This window comes from Pseudorasbora parva, chromosome 5 (assembly GCF_024679245.1).
Source record: "Pseudorasbora parva isolate DD20220531a chromosome 5, ASM2467924v1, whole genome shotgun sequence".
NCBI lineage: Eukaryota > Metazoa > Chordata > Actinopteri > Cypriniformes > Gobionidae > Pseudorasbora > Pseudorasbora parva.
In genome coordinates, this window is record NC_090176.1 from 38,407,449 (window position 1) to 38,433,276 (window position 25,828).

Consider the following 25,828-nt stretch of genomic DNA (forward strand, 5'->3'; position numbering starts at 1 on the left):
TGTGAAGTGGCTTGTACTTGTTGCTAGACCAACGCATCTAGTGATAGTGTATGTGAATATTAAACAGCAAAAAGACTATTTAGGCTACGAATCCTGTGTGTGTGTGTGTGTGTGTGTGTGTGTGTGTGTGTGTGTGTGTGTGTGTGTGTGTGTGTGTGTGTGTGTGTGTGTGTGTGTGTGTGTGTGTGTGTGTGTGTGTGTGTGTGTGTGTGTGTGTGTGTGTGTGTGTGTGTGTGTGTCTGTGAATGGTGTGACCCGCAGTTTACCTCAAACACATAGGCCTACATAGAATTGCGCGTGACAATCCGGCGTTTCCATCTCATACGAGGACGTACGCATTTCCATCATCTCCGGAGCCGCTCTGAGTCACTTCACGAGCATTTTACCGTCTTATATAATATTATATATTTAAAATATATGTAAAGTTTGTAATAATTTTGTTTTAAATGGGGGGCGGGGGGAAAAAATCGTATCGAATTGTAAATCAATTTTTTTAGGGGGAAAAATCACCTAGCCCTATGTTATATAAAAAAATGTCCTGACTAATCCAAGCTTTATAATGGCAGTGAATGGCAGCCCAAAATTTGAAGTCCAAAAAAGTGCATCCATCATAAACATTCCCCACGGCTCCAGGGGGTTAATAAAGGGTTTCTGAAGCGAATCAATGTGTATAAGGAAAATATCAATATTTAAGACGTTATAAAGTCAAATATCTATCTCCTGCCAGCCCTCTTTCCGTGTTCAAACCCTGAAGCCATGTGGAGTACATTAAAGATGGATGGATACACTTGTTTGGCTTAAAATTGGACTCCCATTCACTGCCATTATTAAGCTTGGATTAGCCAGGACATTTTTTAATGCAACTCCAAATGCATAGGCGTCAGAACCATTGTATTTAAGACCAATGATATTGGACCCACTCACTTTTATCATGTTTAATTCAGTGCATGTCTGTTCACCTACCCCTAACCAATATAAATGCTTTATTATTAAACACATGTTAGATGCTTTAGTTCCACTTTTGTAATATTTTTTTATAATTTTTATTGAAAATAAATGCCATTCTGATCTGATATGTAATGGGAAAAGGGAGTAGAGCAAGTTCGGTAAAAGTCGGATTCGAACCTCGGATCGATTTGTGTCAACTTTCTGCCATGTGTCTTACCCCTATACTATTATCGCAGATTTAGTATAATATATTATAAATAATTATAATATAGGGTCTTCTGTAATTTTGTCTGTCCCAACCAAGTTCGAGTTAAGTTCAAGTTACTTTATTTATAAAGCACTTTAAACAAGGTAGAACCTACCAAAGTGCTGAACATGGTCAAACAAATAATAAAAACAAAAAGATAAAGCATATCATAATTCAAGATCAAATCGCATCATAATTCAAATAAAAACCGAAAAGCCATGTTAAAAAACATACCAACATACCATACTGGGACATACCAACCAGATGTTTAGTAAACAAGATGGGATATTTATACTTATTGTAAATGACTTCTACTCCAGGAAAAAATGTCTAGGGGAGGATGCACCCACTTTTTTATGCTTTCGATGCCCATGTCTGATTGTATTCGTCTGAAAGAAGAATGTCACATACACCTATGATGGCTTGAGGGTGAATAAATCATGGGGTCATTTTTGGGTGTACTATCTCTTTAAAGGAACTATATGTAAGAAATGCATTTCAATGAATCATAAAATGGCCCTAATATGTCACTAGACATTTAAGAAATCATGTTAATTTCAAATAATTATATCACTGACAACAGTAGTCCGGCCAGGATATTGTCATTTAAAAGTTGTTGTTGCAGCCCTCAACTGATGTTGATGTTGACATGTTGTGTTTTGGCCTGAAGCTCCACCCTCCACCTATCGACCAATCACAAAGTCAGTAGTGTTTCTGCATCCGGGTTGCCAGATCTGCTCTAGTTACCACAGCTGCAGCTACAAACGTTCGTGCTGATGGAATAGTGATTGCAGTACCAGTTTTGGCCACAAGCTTACATACACTTCTTTTAAATAATTCTCACCCAAGGCATGTGCAAAATAAAGGGGGTAAGGCCTGGTTTTCCTTAGAAGTGTGTTGTCGCCATGTCCAAGATACACAGTTTTTCACCCCAGATCTAACACGGTTATGGTAAGGGGCGTGGCATTTGCTAGATCTGCATTTTTATGTATAGGTGTGAAAAAAAGGTATGTGCTCAATTGAGTCTGATAAAAGTTTTATCCATTAAGAAAACATGCGCATAAACTACGATGGAAACACATTTACCTACATTACATAAAAAAAAGTAATGTGACTTTGCAATGTGATGACATAAATGGACTAATCAGCAGAACAATCTGCACAGAATCTGAAATGCTGTTTTGGTTGTTCTGAAATGCCTGAGCAAACTCGTAGTCAAAGTGGTTCAGCATAATTACCTTCCAGAACTCCGAAAGCGAGATAGCTTGATATATGTTTCAGCTGCGCTCTCTGAGGCACAAGTAATTTATTATATACAATGTTATTATGTACAGTTGCTTATCCTACTGCAGCAACTTCCATTTTTCTCAGTGAAGTTTAGCGCAAGTTTATCAGGAAGTGGCGATGTTGTTCTCTTCCTCTCACTGGATGGAAAAGGTGCTATAGTCACAAAGGTTTTATGCGATATTCCAATTTTGCGCACAACTATGGATGAGACATAGCTAATATAAAATGTGAAAAATAAGGTGTTTTTTGAACATTCAAGCTTGACAAGCTTTAGTAGGCTAGACCTCAAAACCAAAATCAAGACTTTGTAAAAAGGTCCTAAAAATTCTCTTTTCTTTCATGATTTCTTGCAGGATGCTTTTTTTCACTGATTATGGGAGTACAGCCAAACTGGAGCGCTGCAATATGGATGGCACTAACAGAACACGACTTGTGGATTATAAGGTTGAGCGGCCGACTGCGGTGGCTTTGGACCTGGTGAAGAAGCTGGTGTACTGGGCAGATGCATATCTGGATTACATTGAGATGGTGGATTACAACGGCAAAAACAGACTCACTATCATCCAGGGATATCAAGTGAGTTATTTTTTATACATTTGTTTGACTCTTTGTGATGTATTTTACAGCCTTATACACAACATTTCAAAAGTGCAGGGTCGGTAAGACTTTTTTTATGCTTTGAAAGAAATTTCTAATGCTCTACAAGGTGACATTTATTTGATCAAATGCACAGTAATATTATCAAATGATATAAGTATAAATACGTATTTTCTGTTGTAATATATTTTAAAATATAATTTACTCCTGTGATGACAATGTTGACTTCAGTGTCACAAAATCCTTTAGAAATCATTCTAATATGCTGATTTAGAAACATTTCTTACTATTGTTCAAAAGAGTTGTGCTGTTAATATTTTTGTAGAAATCTAGATAATTTCTTTTCGGGGTTATTCGGGGTTAATAATTAGAAATTCAAAATTTATTCGAAATATAAATCTTACAAGTGCCTTCACTGACACTTTTGATCATTTGAATGTGTCTTGCTGAATATAATTATTAATTTCTTCACAAAAAAAAGTACTGACCTCGAACTTTTAAATTAAAATTGCGAAAAATAGCATTTTAATAAATGTTGTTCTAATTGATAAAGTTTTCATTTCTCAGACTGTTGCACACAGAATGATTTCAGATATTAATTGGTTGTTGCAAACACCCGCTACTGTGTGGCTTGATCTGCATTTTATTTTCTCAAGCTAGTTTTAGCATTAATTAGTCTAAATGAACACATGGCTACAGAAGAAGATTTACCATTTGAATATTTTACCTGAAGTGCACTTATGAAGATGGTAATTATCAACCATTATTATTCAAAAGTAGACCCCTGCTAAACAACTCAAAGATCTTGTCGCTGTCGGAAAGTGCAGAAGGCCACAGCAGCAGATGATCGCTTGCAGGGTGCATTTGGTTTAATGGTGCTCTTAAATGTAAGCCACAATGTATTTGTGAGAGGTTGCGAACATATTTAATTTCAGTCGCAATTTAAGGTGAGATTATGCAGGGCCTGGAAACTGCATCTAACACCATTGTTTTTAAAGAGGTTCTTATTGTGTGATGACACCTTTTTATTTAGTCACCCTTCCAGGTGAACCTTTATTTTTATTTAAAGCATGGCTTGCTCATTATGTTTCTCACACTCCACTGTGGTCAAATGCATCCAGTGATATACTGTACATTAAGTTAAAGGGGTAATGAATTGAGAAATAAACTTTCCCTTAAGCTTGATACATAAAAGGTCATGGTAATATAAGAATATTGTGTAAGTTTCAGAGCTGAAAACTTCCTTGTTAGTCAAAGAAAAGCTTTTATAGACACCAGGCCCAGAAAACAATCATGTGCTTCATCCTTATGTAATCGTGTGACAAAACACCGCCTCTAATAAGCACGTCATATTCAGTAGCCCCGCCCACCGACTCATGGAGCGGATTGGCTCGCGCTAGCCAGCAGAAATAAACATGCCGAAGAAGATAGCAAGATATTGCGCTATTCCTAGTTGTTGACGAACACAGTCGCTGAATAAGCTTCCTTCGGATCCTAATATTCGGAATGAGTGGTTGAACTTTATTTATGAAGTTCCAGCTCACATGGGGAAGATATTATACATGTGTTTACTTCATTTCACTGCGGAATGTAAACAAGTCTCAGGTCGAGACGGATTTTCTATTTCTTCTATATTGGATCCGACAGGAATGGTGCAACACACTTATGTGAGTAAAATGTGTTTTTTATATGTAATAGTATTGCATTGTTAAAGATCATTTTGATTATGTGTACGTGTCTAACAGAACATACCTTTAGCACGCTGTCACAGGGTCAGACTTGGACATGTATGGCCCAGGGTTCGCAAAGCCCAACGTCCTGGAGCTATGTGTTTTCCAGACGGGCTACCAGAACATAAGCCCATCGGCAGGCCAGTGAATCTCAAATAGTGAAATAGTATTCCTTTCGTCAATGTCATCTAGCAACTCTCAATACACTTCTGAGCTGTAAAAGCCAAACTCTGGTCGGGCCAATCACATCGTGTATGGAGTCGGTGGGCGGGGCTTAACATAATCACAGCCGAGTTGCACTTGTGTCAACTAGCTCTGCTTCACCTTCCTTGCTCTGGTTGGTTGTAGCGCTATCCTATCGCGTGCAGAGGGAGTCTGAAAGACAACCGTTTATCCCGCCCCTCAGATTGAGCCCTGTCTATGTTTCCAGACCAAACATCTTGATTTGGGTCTGGTTTGTCAGGCTATCCCCAAAGTGTTTAGACACTTAAACAATATAAAACCAAGTGCCTTTTATTTTAAAGAAAGATAGCTCTAGCAAACTTTCAAGCAAAATGTTGCTCAAAATTTTGATTTTAAATTATTTAAAAATAGGTTTAGAATTTTCACCCTTTAAACATTTCATCTAATAATTAGAAATGTTTCTTGAGCATCATATTATCATATTAGAATGATTTCTAAAGGATCGCGTTACACTCAAGACTGGACTGCAGAAAATCTAGTTTTGCCATCACAGAAATATTAAAACATTAAAAAATTTAGTATATCTGTTTTTACTGTATTTTTGTTCAAATAAATGCAGCCTTGGTGAGCATAAGACTTTCATAGTTTATTTTATTTTTTTTGTATTTTTCGAGATTACTGGCAGAATGAACAAAACTCTATTAGCCACTCTGAAGATTAAGAAAGATTAAGGAAGATGTGATCCACCAATCAGAGAGCTTCCTGAATCTCAATTGATTTTTATTTTTATTGGTTAAAGTTAAAAAGAATATCTCATTTTTCCAAGGGTGCTGTGCCATTCTCATGGGCGCTCGAGCCTCTGAGAACCCACAGGATCATTGCCTGTGATATATAATGTGATGGACATCTGTGAGAACTGACTTCAAACACCCACTAAAGTTGATCTAAAAAAAGACCTGTTAATTACAATAACTTTGAACTTTAAGTACGCTTTAGGGGCAACAGGTTTTGCAGGTCTCACCCTGAAGGAATGGTTGTATGCCTGACTATAAACAAGAATAGCATTATGAGCCATGCTATTTTGCCAGAAGCTTTACCTTCTGCAGCAAAGGAAAGCAAGGTATTTCTCTGTAGGTTTAGGTGAAGCACCATGCACATTTGAATGTGCATGTATTTGTGGGCAGGGTTCAGTAGTGCCAGTCTGCTCCTGTCAGACGTTGCTTGCAGAGATAGCATGTTGGCTAGAATCACTGCACAGAATCGGGATGTCCCCAGAGAAACATGCACTCTAGTTGACCCTGCATGAACTGCCTGAATACATATCAACATGATTCAGTTCACCTTCAGCTTATCTGAAAATCGACACCCTTTATTCAGTAATACAGATTGCGGGCGTTGCAGGTGAAATTAAGTCTATTAACAGCTTTACGTAATGGCTAATTTGATTGTTGAAACAAAGGGAAATATCAAGGACTGTATCTGTGCTTTTCTGAATTTAGTTGAGCTTGCAAGGTAATATTTATCTAACTTCTCAGCATTCTAATCAACCTGGAATATTCAATGCTCCTGTTTCTAGGTGGCCCACCTGCATGGATTAGCTGTCTTTGAGGACTACTTGTATGCAACTCGCTCTGAACCCTCCAGTGGAGCAGTGGTGGACATCTTACGGATAAATCGCTTCAATGTCACGGACCCGGAGACGCTAACCAGCATAGGAAATGCAAAAACGATACGGGTTTACCACAAGCTCAGTCAACCAAAAGGTAATGTATGCGTTAAGCTGGTTTCAGTTGCTTGCCTTTACCAAACATGTCTGTTGTTATTATCTGTTCCTATTATGCATTAAACACATCATTGAACAAAAACAAGGTTCGCCTTTCACGTTCAACACTCGATGGCACCGTGTCGAATGTGAAGAGGGGGATTGCCATGTTAATCTTGGACTAAATCGGCCACCGTAGGAGTTAAAACGGAATTGAGAGGAACAGAAACTATTATTCACTGTATTGTCATATACCTTTACACCGCTATGGGGAAAATATCACACAGTGTAGCTTTAATGAAGTTCCAGCTCAGGCGCATGTGTGCATGGCTGTGTGTTTGCGTGCGGTTGCGCTTATATACACTGATCGGGTGGGCCAAGTAATGCAAAAATAATATTCCAATCAATCGCGGGTGAATGAGAAATAAATAATTGTGTTTGTTTGATAAAGACTTTTACAAACTCCCTGTGATCGGGAGAATCATCCTCGCTGCCGCTTTCACAACAATCCCTCAAAACAATAACAAATAATAATTAATAATTAATATTTTTTTATTAATAATAATAATAATAATAATGATAATAATAATAAGAATAATAATAAGAATAATAATATATGTATTTAATTTACATTTTTACAATATCAATTTTAATAATATATGTGATTATTTTCCCACTATATTTGAAACATGTTACAACATTTACAATATTGTTATTTTAATGAATAATGAAACAAATATATTGTATTTTTAATACAATAATACATTCTTCAACATTATATGTAACATGTATATATGAATATGCTAATTGCTTATGTGACACCCGTGTCCTCTCTTCAGTCAAGGGCCATGCGTGTGAAGTTGACCCTTATGGTAAACCAGGAGGATGCTCGCACATCTGCCTTCTCAGCGGGAGCTACAAATCCCGGAGCTGCCGCTGTCGTACCGGATTCAGCCTGGGAAATGATGGAATGTCCTGCAAAAGTCAGTCGGCCTTAGCTCACAGCCTTTCTTTTCTTCATTGTTACTGTTCTAAAGTGTTTTTTTCTGAAATAATAAGATATATAATAATTAGGGCTGTCAGTTTGTCATTTAACCCTGTAAGGGCTGATACATGATATAATTGTATGACAAATCTTTATTTATTTTGTTTTATGATTTTATGATTGAAGCTCTGTGGTTTCCATTGTGGGTTGAAAGACATACTACATTGCAATATAATGATTATTGAGAGGTTTACAAATAAACCTTCTTCAAAACCTAATGTATCATATATTTATACTTACATATATATTTTAACATGATTTTCTAAAAAACCACGTATGGATAATCTAGTAAACCTGTGTGGTTTCTTTCCAGTAAGTGTTCATCTTGAAATATTACGAATTATATACAGTTTATATACTATTATATGAAAGTGGACCTTTTTAGATTTATACTAAAAGGCATGAGGAAGACATGATCTAGTAGATCGTGCAAACAGCAGGTTTTTCAGCAAAGTTTTGATCATGTTGATGATTTAGTTTTATAAAGACCTATAGGATTTATAGGTCAATGCAATCAGTTATTAAATAAAAATATAATGTAATTATATAAATTCTGTAATTCCTTATCATGTCATTATTATTTTGTATTATTATTGATTGACCACCTAAACAAAATATTTATTTGTACTTTGCCAACAAATTGAAAAAAAAAAAAAAAAAAAATGTACTCAATGATTTTATGTCACCTAATGTCACAGCCTCCTGGCAGATTTGTGATGGAATATCTGTTTTTCTTTTTCTTTTTTTTTTGATTTTCGTCAGCTATCTAGAGCTGGAAATTGAAATGTGTGTGTTGTTACACTATTAAGCGAGAAGATTGAGCGGCTGTGCATTTCGCCAGTCTTGGCACTGACTCGGATTGACAGGGATGGAGATGAACTTTTAAGAAGATTGGCCCACATGGTTGTGATGTTATTTTATTGACTGCCTTTAGAATGATTCATTACCACCATTACTGCCATTTCCACTCAGTTCCTCCATACGAAGATCCTCCTGATCAATGGACGTTTTACTTAGTTGACAATGAAAGCTATGGGTCAATTAATGGCGATCCTGAGTTAAGCATGAAGTGACTGCAATAATGAACCAAGCTTTGCTTTCTGAGACGTTTCTGATTTATATCGCCGCCCAGATGTTCTACTTCCTCCCTCTTTCCGTCAGATGAGAAGCTATGCTAAACGACTGCGGCTGCCTTCATCCAATGTGTTGTTTGATATATAGGTCTCAAAGCGCTTAATTGTCTTCATGGTAGTGAAGCTCTTCCACTCAGAATGATAAATTGAATTGATACTTGTGTGGTCTCACACCCTGGTTTGGTCCTATGAGGAAGGAGGTTGATGTCCCTGTCTTTACCCAGAATCCTCTTCCTTTCCCATCGGCCTACCGCATTACAGACAGACTGGGCCGCCCTTTGTGTTCTGCCCACTGTGACTAGAGGTTAATTTATTTAAGCTTGTTACAAGCCCATGGATAACCTCAGCTTCTGTCGTGCTCCTGTGTTAATCTAACAACAGGAGATTTATTGTTTAAACAGAGTCCCAGTGAACAAAAATATCATTGCATGAGCTTGTCAAATGAATCCCCTCAATCAAGATAATTTTTGCCTGGGGATGTTAAGTGGGGCTGATTGCTCCATTCATTTCTGTAACTTAACACATCTGCATGTGCTAGTATTGGGATTTGTAGATCTTCACACAACTTATGTTTTATTTGGGATCAAACTTAACAATTATACACTACCGGTCAAACATTGGAACAATTTTTAATGTTTCTCTTTTCTCTCAGAAATGCAGTAAAAACAGTAATATTGTGAAATATTATTACAATTTCTGTTTTAACATAATTTAAAATGTAATTTATTCCTGTTATAGCAAAGTAACATTTTCAGCATCATAACTCTAGTCTTCAGTGTCACATGATCCTTCAGAAATAATTTGAATATGCTGATTTGGTGCTGGACTAAGTGGGGTAATTAAGTCCCTTATTATTAGTTCTCACATATTAATAATGGTTCTTATTATTGTCAATGTTGAACTCTACGGAAGCTTATTGCATTCACTTGAGAAAAAAAAAATCTACTCTGTTTTTCTGAATTAATGACTTAATTATCTCAGAATTATGAGATAATTTTTCATGAATAATTGTTTTTTGCTCTGTTTTTTCTGAATTAATGACTTTATTATCTCAGAATATGAGATAATCATATTTTTTCTTGAAAAAAAAAATTGCTCTGTTTTTCTGAATTAATGAGATCCCTCAAAATTCTGCCAAGAGCTCTATTTTACTTTGGGTTTGAGACATTGTCTTTAAGTAATACAATTGTTATTGTTTTTAGTGCGTCAACTTTGTGCAGACAAGACAGCATAAACGAACGTTCTGATCTGCTTGGCATTGCTATTGCACTCCATGGGGATCCAGTATTTTCAACAAATGCCTGATTGTCTCATGTCACCACGGAGCCAGCCTGAATGCATTTCAGATGCATCATCTTAACACGATCACATAGTAATGCGTATCAATAGTATTAGTGTGAAATCGTGTCTAATGTATATCATCTGGAATGTATATCGTGTGGAATGTATACTGAGATAATGCTAGTGCTACGCAGTCTTTTGCGTGCATATGATACGCACTTTATGGCGTGCATATGACATGCTCTTGGGTAGGTTGGGGATGGTGGGTTGGGAGGTTCGTACGTATTATACGCCATAAAGTGCGTATCATAAGCACGTGAAAAACTGTGTACCATATGCACACCAAAACTCATTTTGGCGTATACATTCCATAAGATTGCACACTTGTACTATTTATACGCATTTTCATGAGATCGGGCTCGCAAAGCATACCATATCTGATATGGAGAAACAGGCAAATTCTTGAGGTGTCTGCACAAAATTGACGCACTAAAAACAATACCATTTATATTACATAAAGACAGCAGCAATGTTTCAAACCCAAAGTAAAATAAAACTGGATTAAACTTGAAAGGCGGGACATGTTTACTTCCGTGCAATCCAGCTAAAAGTACGATTTTGAGGGATCTCATTAATTCAGAAAAATTAATAATAAAAAATAAATTAATAATTACGTCATTTATTCAGAAAAACAGAGCAAAAACTTTGTATTCATTAAAAATGATCTCATAATTCTAAGATAATTAAGTCATTAATTCAGAAAAAACAGAGCAATTTTTTTTTTTTTTCAAGAAACAAAATCGCATAATTTTGAGCTAATTAAGTCATTAATTCAGAAAAACAGAGTAGATTTTTTTTCTCAAGTGAATGCAATAAGCTTCCGTAGTAGTCACTTGTCATGGTAAAAGAAAAAAAAGAAAAAAAAAAGAATAAACCGTGAAACACTACCATTCAGAAGGGTGGGGTAGGATAATTTTTTTTATATATATAAATAAATGAATACTTTTATTCAGGGAGGATGTATTCAATTTATTAAACGTGGCAGTAAAGCATTTGTAATGTAAAAAAAAAAAAATCCATTTCAAATAAATGCTTTTTTCTTTTTCTTTCTATTCGTCAAAGAATGTATTATGGTTTCCAAACATTTTTAAGAAGCAAAAACTATTTTCAACATTGATACAATTTTGAGTACCAATAATAAAATATAATACTGAGCAGCAAATAAGCATATTCAAATGATTTCTGAAGAATCATGTGACAAAAGCATTAAAAACAAAATTTTCCAATCTTTTGACTAATATGTACATGGCATAGAAGGGTAACCCTTTCTATCTTTCTTCACAGAACCCAAGAATGATCTTTTCCTCTTCTATGGAAAGGGACGACCTGGGATAATTCGTGGTCTGGATATAAATGTGAAGTCGAGCAATGAGCACATGGTTCCCATTGAGGACTTGGTGAATCCAAGAGCTTTAGACTATCATGCTGAAACCGGAAACATTTACTTTGCTGATACTACAAGTTTTTTGATAGGGCGGCAGAAAGTTGATGGAAGCAGTCGGGAAACCATTCTCAAAGATGGTAATTATTGTGATCATTTTACACTTCTTCTTTTTCTTCATACTATTGGTTTTATCCGATTGTAAAGTTGATGCATTTTCTTACACAAAGACCCTGTTTGTATTTGGAATTACTTGCATGGAATTCATGTAATGAATAAATCATTGAAAGAATTGTGCGCTTTTACAGATCTTGATAATGTGGAGGGTATTTCAGTGGATTGGATTGGGAATAACCTATACTGGACCAACGATGGCTACAGAAAGACCATCAGCGTGGCCAAGCTAGAACAGGCATCTAAAACCAGGAAGACTCTTTTGGAAGGAGATATGTCTCACCCTAGAGCCATAGTGGTGGATCCTCTCAATAGGTAAGTAGAAAGAAGAACCATAACAATCACACACCTAAATAAAGATACAGTGAACTAAATGGTTTTCAACATTCATACACAATGACTACTGATTTGGATAGAAGCATTTGTTATGTTGTAATCTGTCATTTCTCCCATCCAACATGCATAAGGATGCACTGATATAATTCTGAATCAAACGTGATCATCATTTAGATGTCATTGTTGATAACCAGTAAATGGCCCATATTATTTAAAAGTTTGAGTGGTCAGTAAGAGTTTGTGGTCAGTAAGAAAAAAAAAGGGAAAAATAAGTGTATATATATATATATATATACACTTTCATTCAGCAAGGGCATTAAATTGACTTAATGTGACTTTTACATTTAAATTATGTTTTTCTTTTCTTTTTTTTGTCTCTCAAGAAGCTATTTATATTTCAAATAATGCTGTTATTTTTACCTTTCTATCCATCAATGGATCTTCAACCATCAATGCAGCACAACTGTTTTCGGTATTGATAATAATAAAAATGTTTCTTGATCCCAGAATCATTATATTAAAATGATTTCTGAAGACTTGAGTAATGATGCTACAAATTCACCTTCGTTGTCACAGGAATCTATTAGAGATCTATTAAAACAGAAAATAATTATAATGCAATAATAAATAAATGCAAGCTGGGTGAGCATATGATTTTTACTGACCCCAATTTTTTTTTATATTGTTCAGTTCAAACACTGAATATTAGAAAATTGAAAGGACACTAAGAACTGAAACTTAAAAACAATATAATGTTCAATAAATATCCAAGACTGATAAAATGAAGCAGTATTGACTCTTAACCAACATGGTGCCAAAATATCAGGCATCCCTAAGCTCGTTCTTTGTTTTACGGATATGATCATATACCTTGTATTAACTTAAAAAAAATCAGGTTGAAATATGCTTGGAAATGATTATAAACATGAGCAATAGTCCTCTACATCAACATTTGCGATCTGTGATGAAATGCTGATCTGTACGCACTTCCCACCTGCCCTGAAGGAACAGTCCTCATTCCGGTTTATTTACTAACATTTGTTTACACCGCATGGCTTCAGAGGCAATTGGAATTGTACACAGAGTAGTGAAGCATGCACGGCATTGCACGCGTTCCTCCATCTGTACTGGCTTGCGTGTGCGTGCATGTGTACCAGTAAGCTGACACGGCACGGTCAGTAAAAAAGGTGAGCTTGATGGCGCAGAGCCAATCTCATTATCGCCCTCCCTGGGTGTGAGAGTAACTCATGAATCCTGAGGAGGTGCAGCCAGCCAAGGCAGAAGAAGCCAGATACTGCAATGAGGAAAGATCCACTCAGATCCAATCACACAACCTGATCACTCGCTTTTTATCTGATTAAAAAGTACTCAAGTACCCAAATACTGATCGGTCGATTGGCCATCAGATCTTTTGGGCCAGTCTTAAGGGGGCTTGAAGTACTTTTTAATTCATTTATTTTTAAATCTCGGTAAATAACGGCTTATTTAAAAGTGGGCTCTTATCATTAAGTAATTAATACATGTTGGAATAGATTTTTGCCATCTTTAGTGAACCCAAGAGGTGTTGATTACTGAATCATTTGAAGAGAGGGAAAGCAAACGCAGAATAGTTTCATTATTTCCAGACACAATGGGTTCATTAGCTCAGAGCCATAATTATATTCATTGCTCAGACCTCACGCTTGTACAATTTATGCGACTCTCTCTCTCGCATTTAATGAAGCCGATGTATCTTGAATGGCAGCGCCAACAATAAAATAAGCAATGGGCAATGACAGGAAGCTAGAAATTGTTCCTTTGTGAGTTTGTCAACAGATACTCGTAAATAGCGCACGTTTGCACGAGTAACATGTAAAAGCGGCAACTTATCTCCCAGTCACCACAGCGTGTCATTCCCGATGGGATGACTTCAGTGGTGTGGAAGCGATTAAAATCTGCATTAAAAGCATTGGCTGCTGAACTGCCAGCTTAGAGGATGTCACACAGACCGCATGACTGCAGCGAGAGTGGAAAGCTGAAGCTTTCTGGAGCCAGCGCTCAGACAGGAAATGAGAAGCGCACCTCTTCTAAGGTGCCATTGATGTGTCCTGTTTTGACAGGCAGTAAAAAAAAGAAGAAAAAAAGACTGAGTAAAAAGACGATGGGAGATGATGGAGATTTAGAGGGGGATCTACATGTTTGACCTCTCCAACAGTGCATCAGAGTATAGAGCACATGAACTTTGAACACTGGCTAAAATAGAGTGATTAATGAGTAATAAAGCACATATATTTTTTGTGGGGTGGTGGTGGGGAGAGGGGGGTTGTATAATTTTATATTTTAACAACTATACAACTATTAAAAAATATATATAATAATAATAATAATAATAATAATAATAATAATAATAATAATAATAATAATAATAATAATAATAATAATAATAATAATAATGATAAAAAAAAAAGGTTTAATTTGACCAGTCCAATATTCTTCATTGGAAATGCAAAATTTAGATTTGTGTTAACTGTTTACTCGAAATGCATTACTTAAATATCTTAATTATGACTTGGCAGAATCAAAATACTTTTTTTTAAATATATTTAGCCTTTATTTCCAATAATCTCTAGTACAATTTTAATGAAAAAAATGCAGCCTTGGTGAGCATAACATTTCTTTCAAAAACATGAAAAGAAAGCCAAGTTTTTTTTAGTGCAATGAACAGATTTATAATAAGTGAATAGATAACTGAAAGTGTTTTCAAGAGATAACATTACATTTGAGAATTTAATATTTAAACATTTATATTTATTAAATTATTATGAAAAAATATAAGAATCATTTAAGAGGATGTTTCAAAATATTATTACGTAATTTATTAATTTAATATCTATTATTTGAACATGCATTCTTCAACTTGCATGTAAAATGGGGTTTAAAGATTTTTCGTGAAATTTAGGGGTAATTTCTCACTATTAACTAGTTTCTTATTATCATTCATTTTACTAGTATACCAGCTGTTTATTAGTGCTTATAACGCACATCTGCATGACCATATTCTACATCCCATAATCCTACCCAATACCTTAACTTAAAAACTAAAAACTATAAATATGTTGTAATTAGGCAAAAGTTGTAGATAAAAGATGAGAATTAGACCCTAAACTTAAATATCTTTATTATGACTGAATGGAATCAATACTTTAGTCTTTATTTTAATAGTAGCCTAGAGTTTTGACTGCGCTGTTTTGACCCACCTGTATGGGCTTATTTATAGTAATGGGGTTAGGGACCGTCATTAGGGGTTGGCCATCTATCAGGTGAGCAGGTGGCATGTTGATCTTTGTCTGGCCTGCCGGATGGGCTTCCCCCCTGAAATAACACCCGCCTGTCCTGATTTCTTTATCTCTCGCCACCATACACTATACATCTCTTTGTTGATGCCACAAGCAGCCTGTGATAACATGATAAGAATGAACCTGCCCACCTCAGTAACTCTTTTCTTTCTTTTAGTATCTCTGGTTCTGTCATTTGGACTTTCACAATTTACGTCTCTGTCTCTCCACATTTTTTTTTTTTTTTTATATCTATACTCACTTCATTGCTGTCCTATATTCCCGGGAGCAGACTTTCTAAACTGTGGTATTTTTAGCAGATCAAAACAGATTTTGTAAACTCCTAACAGTTCATAGTGCATAAACTCCACAGTGTAATGAAGTCCTTATAGTCCCAGCTTGATGCTCCAGTTTAAAGGATTAATGAAGCCTTCAGTGTCTATCTATTTCTTTCGCTCTTTCACTCCCTCCCCTATTTTTCTTTTTTCCTCTCATATATATATACTTTTGGCCTGTAATGTGTATATATATATATATATATATATATATATATATATATATATATATATATATATATATATATATATATATATATATATATATATATATATATATATATATATATATATATATATATATATATATATATATATATATATATATATATATATATATATATATATATATATATATATATATACTTTTGGCCTGTAATGTATATGTATATTATGAATATATATATACATTACAGGCCAAAAGTTTGGACACATTACTATTTGTAATGTTTTTGAAAGAAGTTTCTCATTAAGCCTGCATTTATTTGATAAAAAAAAATACAGAAACAAATGTAATATTGTGATATATTACAATTTAAAATAATTTGATTTCAATTTATTAAACTTTAAATGATCATTTATTTCTGTGATGAAAGCTGAATTTTCAGTATCATTCCTCCAGTCTTCAGTGTCACATGATCCTTCAGAAATCATTCTAATATGATGATTCATGTTCAAAGTTGGAAACGGTTCTGCTGCTTAATATTTTTTCATAACCTGTGATACTTTTTTATAATACTTTGATGAATAAATAAGAAAACAAAGGGGGAAAAAGATAGAAATATTTTGTAACAACAGTATACACTACTGGTCAATAATTTAGGGTCAGTTATTTATTTTATTTTATTTTTTTTATTAAATAAATCAATAATTTTATTCAGCAACGATGTGTTAAATTGATAAAAAATGATAGTGAAGGAGATTTATATTACTTGAAAATATGTTTTTATTTTTAATAAATGCAGTTATTTTTAACCTTTTATTAATCCAATATATTAGGCAGCAGAACTGTTTCCGACACTCATAATAAATTAGAATGATTTCTGAAGGATCATGTGACACTGAAGACTAGAATAACTTTTTTTTTTTTTTTTTTTTTTTTTTTTTTCAACACACCTGTTTTAAACTGTGATACTAATAAGAAATAGATCTTAAGCAGCAAATTGTCATGTTAGAAGTTTTAAAATCCTTATCAAAAATTAACAGAAAATAATCTTGGTCGTATTATATTTAATTTGACCACCTAAAAACTATACTATATTATATAATAAATATTACATGTAACATTTTGTGAAGGAAAAAGCCTCAGAGCCTCAGGCCCTGTTTTGTACTATACTTGCGGAAAATGGCATGTAATCTTTACTCATTTTTGGTTAGACCCTGCATGTTGTTACATTCGGAACAGTGTAGGATGAGACTTCGAGCATGCTGTTTGCCTTCTGAATAATTCATGGGGTCACGTAGCCAACATACTGGGACAGTGAGCGCTTGATTTGCCCTCTATCCAATTCTGTTTTATGTGGTGCACATGAAGCAAGGCTTCTATCATTGATGAGACAGAAAAGCTTGCGTTGACCGCTGAGTAGTACTCAGAAGCAACAAATCCCTTAAGCACACTTACTAGGGAAAGGATCATGTCGGAACGTTGACCCAATCACTTTTCAAATATCACTAACCCATTGAGAGTAACAGTTCATGTTGGCACAGGACCTTTCAGTATATCCACAACTGAGAAAAGGAAATAAATGAGTAAATGAGAGGACCAGCCAGTGGGATGTCTTGATATGGATGGTGGTCTTGTTTTCTAGACTCTCAAGTTGTTTGTCCTTGGTGTCACTTTATCTTGTTGGTTTAACAGATTTATCTCCAGATCAAAATGATTTCCCTTAGGTGTGGGAAGCCGACTTTTTCTTAAGCATATTTTGTTTATGTTCAGTGTTTCTTTTTACTTGGAGGCAATTTGTTTCAATCTGCTTCAGCTGTTCACATCCTGTCTTAGCGAATAAGTTGTGATTGATATTCATGCCTGCTTCAAACAAGAGCTTTTTTCATGGATTACACTTGACTGTGTTTTGGTTTTTATTGCAGTTGGATGTACTGGACGGATTGGGAAGAGGATGAGGTGAACGACAGCATTGGGAGAATAGAGAAAGCCTGGATGGATGGAACCAACAGGAAAATATTTGTCACATCTAACATGCTGTGGCCCAATGGACTCACTCTGGACCATGGAACCAGTACGATGTACTGGTGTGATGCCTATTATGATCACATTGAGAGAATCTACCTCAATGGCACTGGGAGAATGGTGAGTGAAATGTTGCTTTGTCATAGCAGGAATCTTAATGCATTTCTTAGTTAATTTTTCAGATGTTTCTCATAAAATGTCTTGCGATTTAAATATTAAATTTGACAATTGTTAAAAAAAATGGACATATATTCCTAAATCCTGGAAGAGAGTTCCCACATAATGCAATTGAAAAGTATGTCTTGTTTTTTTCTATAACTATTTTCTATTAACTATTCTATTTTTTCTGTTTTCTATTATCTCTTAATCACAGCACCTGTTAGTAGGTGGAATATATTAGATGTGATGTAAATCCAACAGATACGATTCTCTGAGGCACAAACTAACATGGCAGCGCCCATCGCGCATTATAGATCAACTAACATGATCAACACATTCACTTTGAAAATCAGAATATCAGATAGCTCATGACATCATGACATAGGTAACAAGTGTGTGAATATTTTGAATTAAAAAAGAAAAACACTAAATAATCCCATACAGCTAAACTATCATATAGTGCGATTGTGGCTGCTGTATGTCATGTGAGAAGCATGATGCGTCATCATTGAAACAATAAGGCGTTTTAAAATATTTAGCCTGAGAATATGGTCATATTAATGCAAAATAATGCTGAAGCTGGTTTGTAGCAGACCAAAAATACTTTGCTGTTATTAGTGCAAATGTTATTTAGTGTTAAATTAGGCCTATTGTAGTTGGGTTATACAGCTTATTAATTAAGTGTATTTTAATTTATCATAAAATGTCCCTGATATGTCACTAGACATTAAAAAATTGTTGTAATTTTTTAATACTTATATCACTGACAACAGTAGTCCGGCCAGGATATTGTCATTTAAAAGTTATTGTTGCAGCCCTCAACTGATGTTGATGTTGACATGTTGTGTTTTGGCCTGAAGCTCCACCCTCCACCTATCGACCAATCACAAAGTCAGTAGTGTATCTGCATCCGGGTTGCCAGATCTGCTCTAGTTACCACAGCTGCAGTTACAAACGTTCCTGCTGGATCCTGCAGCAGATCTGGCAACCTCGAGTCAGGGGGAGGGGGAGAGGGGATGGTGATTGCAGGACCAGTTTTGGCCACAATCTTAAATACACTTCCTTTAAGAATACTTTCAAATTTTAATAAATTGTTCAATTTAAAGAATAAAAAGCCATTCTTTAATGTCATCCACCGTCGTTTTGTGGCTCTTTTTTTAAAGGAGGGGTGAAACACTCAGTTTCAGTCAATCTCATGTCAATCTTGAGTACCTATAGAGTAGTATTGTATCCTTCATATCTCCGAAAAGTCTTTCGTTTTATCATATTTATAAAAGAAATATAGGCTGTACCGAGTCTTTCCGGAAAAAAACGAGCGCCTGGAGGCGTATCGTGTGGGCAGAGCTAAAGAATGACGAGCGCAAACAAAGCGGTGACGTCCTCAAGCATGGAGAAACCACCCATCGCTATCTCAGCTAATACAGATAATGATCCAGAATCAAATCTGAGGCAGAAATAAATTGAACAGGAGAAACGGCAACTTCAGGACGTCCGTCTCTGTGGTATGTACTGTATTTAGGGGTCTGTCAACATTTCTGTGTCTTTACAAGCAGTTTATGAGGACATGATTCGGTTTATGGACTATTGTATGCGACTAGACCTTAGAAGTAGCAAGCAAAACGGTTTTGCACGTCAGAGTCAGACTAGTGTAACGTTATACAGAACAACAATGGAGTAACCGTTAGCGCATTTGAATGACGAAGCACGCGATCGTGTCGTTTACTGATGTTAACTCACGCGACGAGCCAATAGCAGAGACATTTGAAGCAGATTTACTCACCGGCTGCTTTCAAAGCAGGACCGAACCTTTATCGCTGGGACCGCTCCGTCAAAAACACACTTCTTTGGTATGATTTGTTGAAGTCCTGTGACAGCAGTGACCGTGGAAATCCACTTTGAGACGTGACTGAAGCGATGCTTTGAAGCTTCCCGTCATTTCTGCATTCAAATCGGTTCAGATGTAGCGCTGCCTTCCCGGAATGCTGTGCTGAAGTGTTGAAGTCGCGGCTCGACGTCACCCATAGGAATAAAGTGGAGCGCGGCGCAAGAGCAGTGTTTACGGCGTGCATATCCTCTCTCTCGCTCTAGTGACGCGCACGCGCACCCTACCGGGAGAAGAGCCCGTACGGCCCATACAAGGACCTTCCGTTTTATTAACGTCAAGTGGACCCATACTCGAAAAAAACTCTCCGAAACTTGTGAGAAACCGGAAGGAGTATTTTTAACACAGAAATACTCCATCAAACGTCCAACATTAGTTTTTGAAACTTTGTCTATGTTCAGGATGGGAATCCAAGTCTTTAACAGTGTAAAAACCTCAGTATGCATGAAACAGCATGTCACCCCCCCTTTAAGTATCGGTTCAGGCACCGTTTAGCCACCAGTACCGTTTTAAAAGAAATTGTAAAAATCCCAAATGATACCCAACCCTATTAGCCACAGACCAGTCAGGGTGTCCATACTGACCCCTGTCCATCGATAAAAGCACCAACAGTAGGCACATGGTCATCAGAACTGGACCATGGAGCGGTGGATGGTGGCCTGATTTGATGAATCAAGTTTTCTTTTACATCACGTGGATGGCCGGGTGTGTATGCGTCCCTTACCTGGGGAACACATGGCACCAGGATGCACTATGGGAAGAAGGCAAGCCAGCAAAGGCAGTGTGATGCTTTGGGAGATGTTCTGCGGGAAACCTTGAGTCCTGCCATCCATGTGGACCTTACTTTGACTCGTACCACCTACCTAAGCATTGTTGCAGACCATGTACAGCCTTTCATGGAAACGGTATTCCCTGGTGGCTGTGGCCTCTTTCAGCAGGATAATCTGCCCTGCCACAAAGCAAAAATGGTTAAGGAATGGTTTGAGGAGCACAACAATGAGTCTGAGGTGGCTTCCAAATTCACCAGATCTCAATCCAATAGAGCATCGGTGAGATGTGCTAAACAAACAAGTCCGAGCCATCTTGGTGCCAGATGCCACAGCACACCTTCAAAACCGAAATTCAAACCCTCTAGCTGACATAATTTCCCTATGTCGGTTATTTAGTTTTTTTAATCCAGTTAATATTTTCATCCTTAAAAGCGTACTACCACACGTGTAGTCACGTGACTCTGCTCCGTCCAGTCAGCGACATGCAAGCAATGCGGATGTGACCTCAAACGCAGAATCAACAGCGTCCTCATGAAAGTTTGTCAGTTGTATGTGTTTAAAGGGTTGCCAGTTTGAACATTCAAGGGATTTTACACCATTCAGTAACCTCAATGTGGGAAACATGTCACTTCTGTTCTCACAAGATGTTTTCTGACACAGAGCCTAGCCATGTCGTGTCTCTGACAACACGCCAGCCTGATTGAAACCAGATTACTTTCACTTGCGTCTTTAGTAAACTTTGTCAATTGTGTTTGTTTTAAAGCTTGCCAGTTTGGGCATTGAAGTGATTTTAGACCATAGGATGTGTATCATTATATTGTGCTTCTGCACTGATGCATTGTGACACACGGTCGCTCATACAGACAGTAACTCGCACATCATCTGAAGATTGTGCGTGAAGAAACTCAATGTCAACCCTGTGCTGTGATTTATCCCAAAAGTAGCTTAGTTTCTTAAAAGTTTTAGCATATATTTTTCTAATTTTAAAGTAACTACATACAACACACAGCTTCACAATTGATAAAGAGACGGTATGACACACACATACACAATCTTTCTTTCATTAATGCATTCAAGTAACTACTCTCTTGGGTCTAATTTATCTAACAAAAGACAGTCAATCAAACTTTAACAGTCAAGTACACACCTATGAGGAAAAAAAAAACCCAAACAAAATAATCATTATTAATTGTAATCAAGGTTAAGTGTTCAAATAATCGAGGCTTTGATTTTAGGTCATATTGTCCAGTACTACCTTCAGGGGTCTAGTGGAGTCCATGCCTCGACCGGTCAGGGCTGTTTTGGCAGCAAAAGGGGGACCAACACAATATTATGACCGATCAGTTTATATTATCCACAGTCATACCTCAAATAAGGATTACAACTTCAATTCTGAAGGACAACTCGTCAATTATCCTGCCTTCACTTGCTATCAGAAATTTCCAACTTTACGATTACGAGCTGTCAAATTTTGACTTGAGAGTACACGTCCAATGTTTTGAAGAGGAAACTAGTGTTTACGATAATTTCTATACCACATGACGGAAGAATTAGTCAAACACGTAAACTCAAAGTGATTTCAAAATCTACATTTGAGGTCTGACTGTGCATAGTTTATGTTGCTGCACAGAATGGGAAATTCTGTTGAAGTAATGTTGACCACAGACTTTACTTTACTTAGATCGAAAACCACTTTGTAAAAACCCATTAGAAATTCCAGAGGGAACCCATGGCAAATTAGACTTCTGGATAGGCCTACGAATTGATGTAATGACTGAAGAGCTCTATTATTGAGAGAAACTTTGACTGAATAAACAAGCTATAAAATGTATGATGAATGCATAGCTTGGATAATTTGGTTTTACAAGAATGAATTTAATGTGAAATGAAAATGCTGGTTGAGAGTTTGCTGGCATACTGTATCTTTGAGGCATTGAAACAATGTTGGAATCTCTCTTTAAACTTTTCTTCAACTCATGTTCATCCATCAAGACATTTAGATATTAAAGAGGAAAAACAAGGTTTATCCTCTACCGCAGTTGTCACAACAATACATGGTGATATATATGTTCTTGCTTTTTACTGCAGGTTGTATACAGTGGCAGGGAACTCAATCACCCGTTTGGGATTGCACAGTACCAAAATTCCATCTTCTGGACAGAGTACATGAACGCCTCCATCTTCCAGCTGGATCTGGTCTCTGGTGAAGTCACTCTGCTGAGAAGTGAAAGACCCCCTCTGTTTGGGCTCCGAGTATATGATGCACAAAGCCAGCTGGGTAAAGTCACTTTTACTCTAAAAGAAAAGTTCAAGATTACAGAATGAGACATTTTTCAGCTTCTTGTATTTTGAGTAATAGTCGGAATTTCTCCTTTTCTTTTTTAATTCATACAAGTAAGTTGGAGTTTAAATTGAATTGGTCACAACACATACATTTGATTTGTAGTGACAGAAAGATGAATTCACCCCATTGAAATTCCAAGAAATTGTATTTTGTTTGTTGGCAGAGCAGGTAACTTCAACTTTTTGAGGTCTGTATATTGTAAGTCTGATTCGTGGTGATTCCATTTTGAAGAATTTGGAGCATATTAGAGCATTCTATGAAATTAATGGTTTTTCCACTATGGCAAAAAAATAAAATAAAGTTAATTTATTATAAAAGTTAATAGCGTTGCTGTTCATAAGTTTGGGCTTAGTACGATTTTTTTATAGTAAGGATGCATTACATTTCATTAAATCTTACAGTAAAGAGAATTAAAATAATTATTGAAAATTTTAAATAATTCACATTTCAAATAAATTATGTTCTTTTGAATTTTCTATTCATGAAAGAATCTTATTAGGGGTGAGCGATAGGACCAAAATCATTTTATTTCTCTAACGATATGTATCATTGTGATATAGTTATGTTTGGTTATTTTGTATTTTTGTATAATTGTTTTTTTATGATACAGAATCCAGATTTGATAACATTTGAAATTCTCTAATTCTCATCATCAGTTTCAACATCAAAACAATCTAATATTAGCATAATAATAAAACAAGCTCTCAAGCTTACTGAAGACAAGTAAACAGTAAGTGATAAAGCAAGAACAAAGAAGCTAATCACAAGCAATAGAACAAAACTACAATAGACCAAATACACAAATGAAATAGACCTACCTGAATATATGCAAGCACTAAATAAGAAATGCTCGGCTACATAAATTGTGTAACCTAATAAAATGTTCAAAAACTCTGCATATTATTCACAGTGTATGCGTCTGTCTTTAATCAAATAAATTAAGCTTTAGTGATCATAAGAGACTCCTTTCAAGAATATAAAACATTCTTACCGACCCCCAATAATCCGGGTGTTTTTTAATTTATTGGTTGGATTAATATTACCAAATTGTAATATACATGCATTGAATACACAAAAGAATCTGGTGGGGGAAAACATTTCACATAATACATGGACTAGTGCATTCTTTCAGAAAATTCATAATAAATTGCTTTTTCTTTTTTTTTACGCACACACAGCTATTACAGATTTCCATGGCTTTGACTTTGATTTGCATAGACCCAACTGCAGAGCAGGAGCCGTACTGTTGAGTGGGTGGGTTTAATCTGGTAAAGTGGGGGCTAAAGCTCTGTTTAGAATGTTTAACTCTGTGTGGATGTCTGAGGCAAGGAGGGTTGATTACTGTCATCCTCCCTCATAAGTGCCAGTCACAACACGTAGAGGGAGGGACTCTACTCAGCGGGGCCCTCTCGCACGCAGACAGGCAGCACAGAGTGTGTTCAGCTCCCGCATGTTTCATCTCTTACTTACCTGAGGGCGGTGCATTTTTAGGGGAGCAGAAGTCTGCCGGATGTCAGAGAGACTCACTCTTTTGAGAAAGATGACAAAGGTAGCTGGGACAAGCAGACTCATTTCATGATTTAAATATTCTCATGTTGACATCCAACTTATGACGCTCTTCACACCAAGTTTTGTAACGAGTGAGGGTGAAGGAGTCCTGTAATGTTTTGATTTTTTACAGTCTATATTCTCAGTAGAAGACAAATTTCTTTGTCGCTTGTCAAAAAAAAAAGCGCTTGTCAGGAAAAAGATTAATTGTGTTTCCGCTCTTTGGAGCACCACAGATTGGCCATTACAAAGCAGTTTTTATCTCATTGGTTCAGGCAATGCCTTTCAACCCCTCTCTAAATGAAACTGTATTATTGTCCCCATGCCTCAACTTAATAAGTGACAGTTTTCTCACAAAACTGTGTTTTTCTCCACTCCTCCCCTTTCGTAGGTGTCATTGCCCACACAACGAATTATGTCTGTGAAAGGAAGAGAGTGTCAAATGGCTCTCTTCGCCAATGTTTCCCATAATTTACTTGACGTGTGATTAAAAATAATGCCCCCGTGTACCACCAGCATCCCAGAAGAGCAGGAAATTGGTTCTGAGTGGGCAGTGAAGAAGAACTTTATGTTCTCTGTTTCAAGGAGAGACATTGCTAAAAGCCATGCAGGGATGAACACATAAACAGCTGTCCTGCCAGTGGGAAAGAAGATTTGTAGATTTCTGTTGTTTAGTCCTATGTTTGTTTTTTAGGTGACAATGCCTGCCGGGTGAATTATGGTGGTTGTGGTACCCTCTGTTTGGCCGTCCCGGGAGGTCGAGTGTGCGCATGTGCCGACAATCAGCACCTGGACAAGAACAATGCCACATGCTCTGGTAGGCTTTTAAAAATATATATGTATGTTATTCCCTTAGAAAAAAAAAATACATGACAGAAAGTCTGTGGAGGACTAGGAGAACCACTTAAAAAATAAATGAAGAAATCCATTACTAATGTATTGATTGTTGTATTAAATGTTGTTTATTTAACACATTTTTAAAAAATAAAGCTAAATGTAAAAATCCTCTAAATGTTCATGTAAAAGTACATACATGAAATCCCAGTGCCCAGAATTTAAAAGTTTACTAATTATTTTATTTTATTCTAACATTTAACTATGCTTTTAAACATTATTTAATTTAA

At 36.1% G+C, this 25,828-nt stretch overlaps 1 protein-coding gene across 13 annotated transcripts in view; it reads left to right on the forward strand.

The window, feature by feature from the left end:
• lrp1bb (low density lipoprotein receptor-related protein 1Bb) overlaps positions 1–25,828 on the forward strand; it is a 442,399-nt gene that overhangs the window by 237,694 nt on the left and 178,877 nt on the right. For all 13 annotated transcript variants that reach the window (XM_067444216.1, XM_067444217.1, XM_067444225.1 and 10 more), the window contains 8 exons: positions 2,836–3,058; positions 6,569–6,755; positions 7,594–7,737; positions 11,558–11,794; positions 11,963–12,143; positions 17,902–18,121; positions 22,901–23,090; positions 25,399–25,521. In XM_067444216.1, coding sequence (XP_067300317.1) covers positions 2,836–3,058; positions 6,569–6,755; positions 7,594–7,737; positions 11,558–11,794; positions 11,963–12,143; positions 17,902–18,121; positions 22,901–23,090; positions 25,399–25,521 — 1,505 coding nt within the window. The remainder of the gene's footprint in view (positions 1–2,835; positions 3,059–6,568; positions 6,756–7,593; positions 7,738–11,557; positions 11,795–11,962; positions 12,144–17,901; positions 18,122–22,900; positions 23,091–25,398; positions 25,522–25,828) is intronic.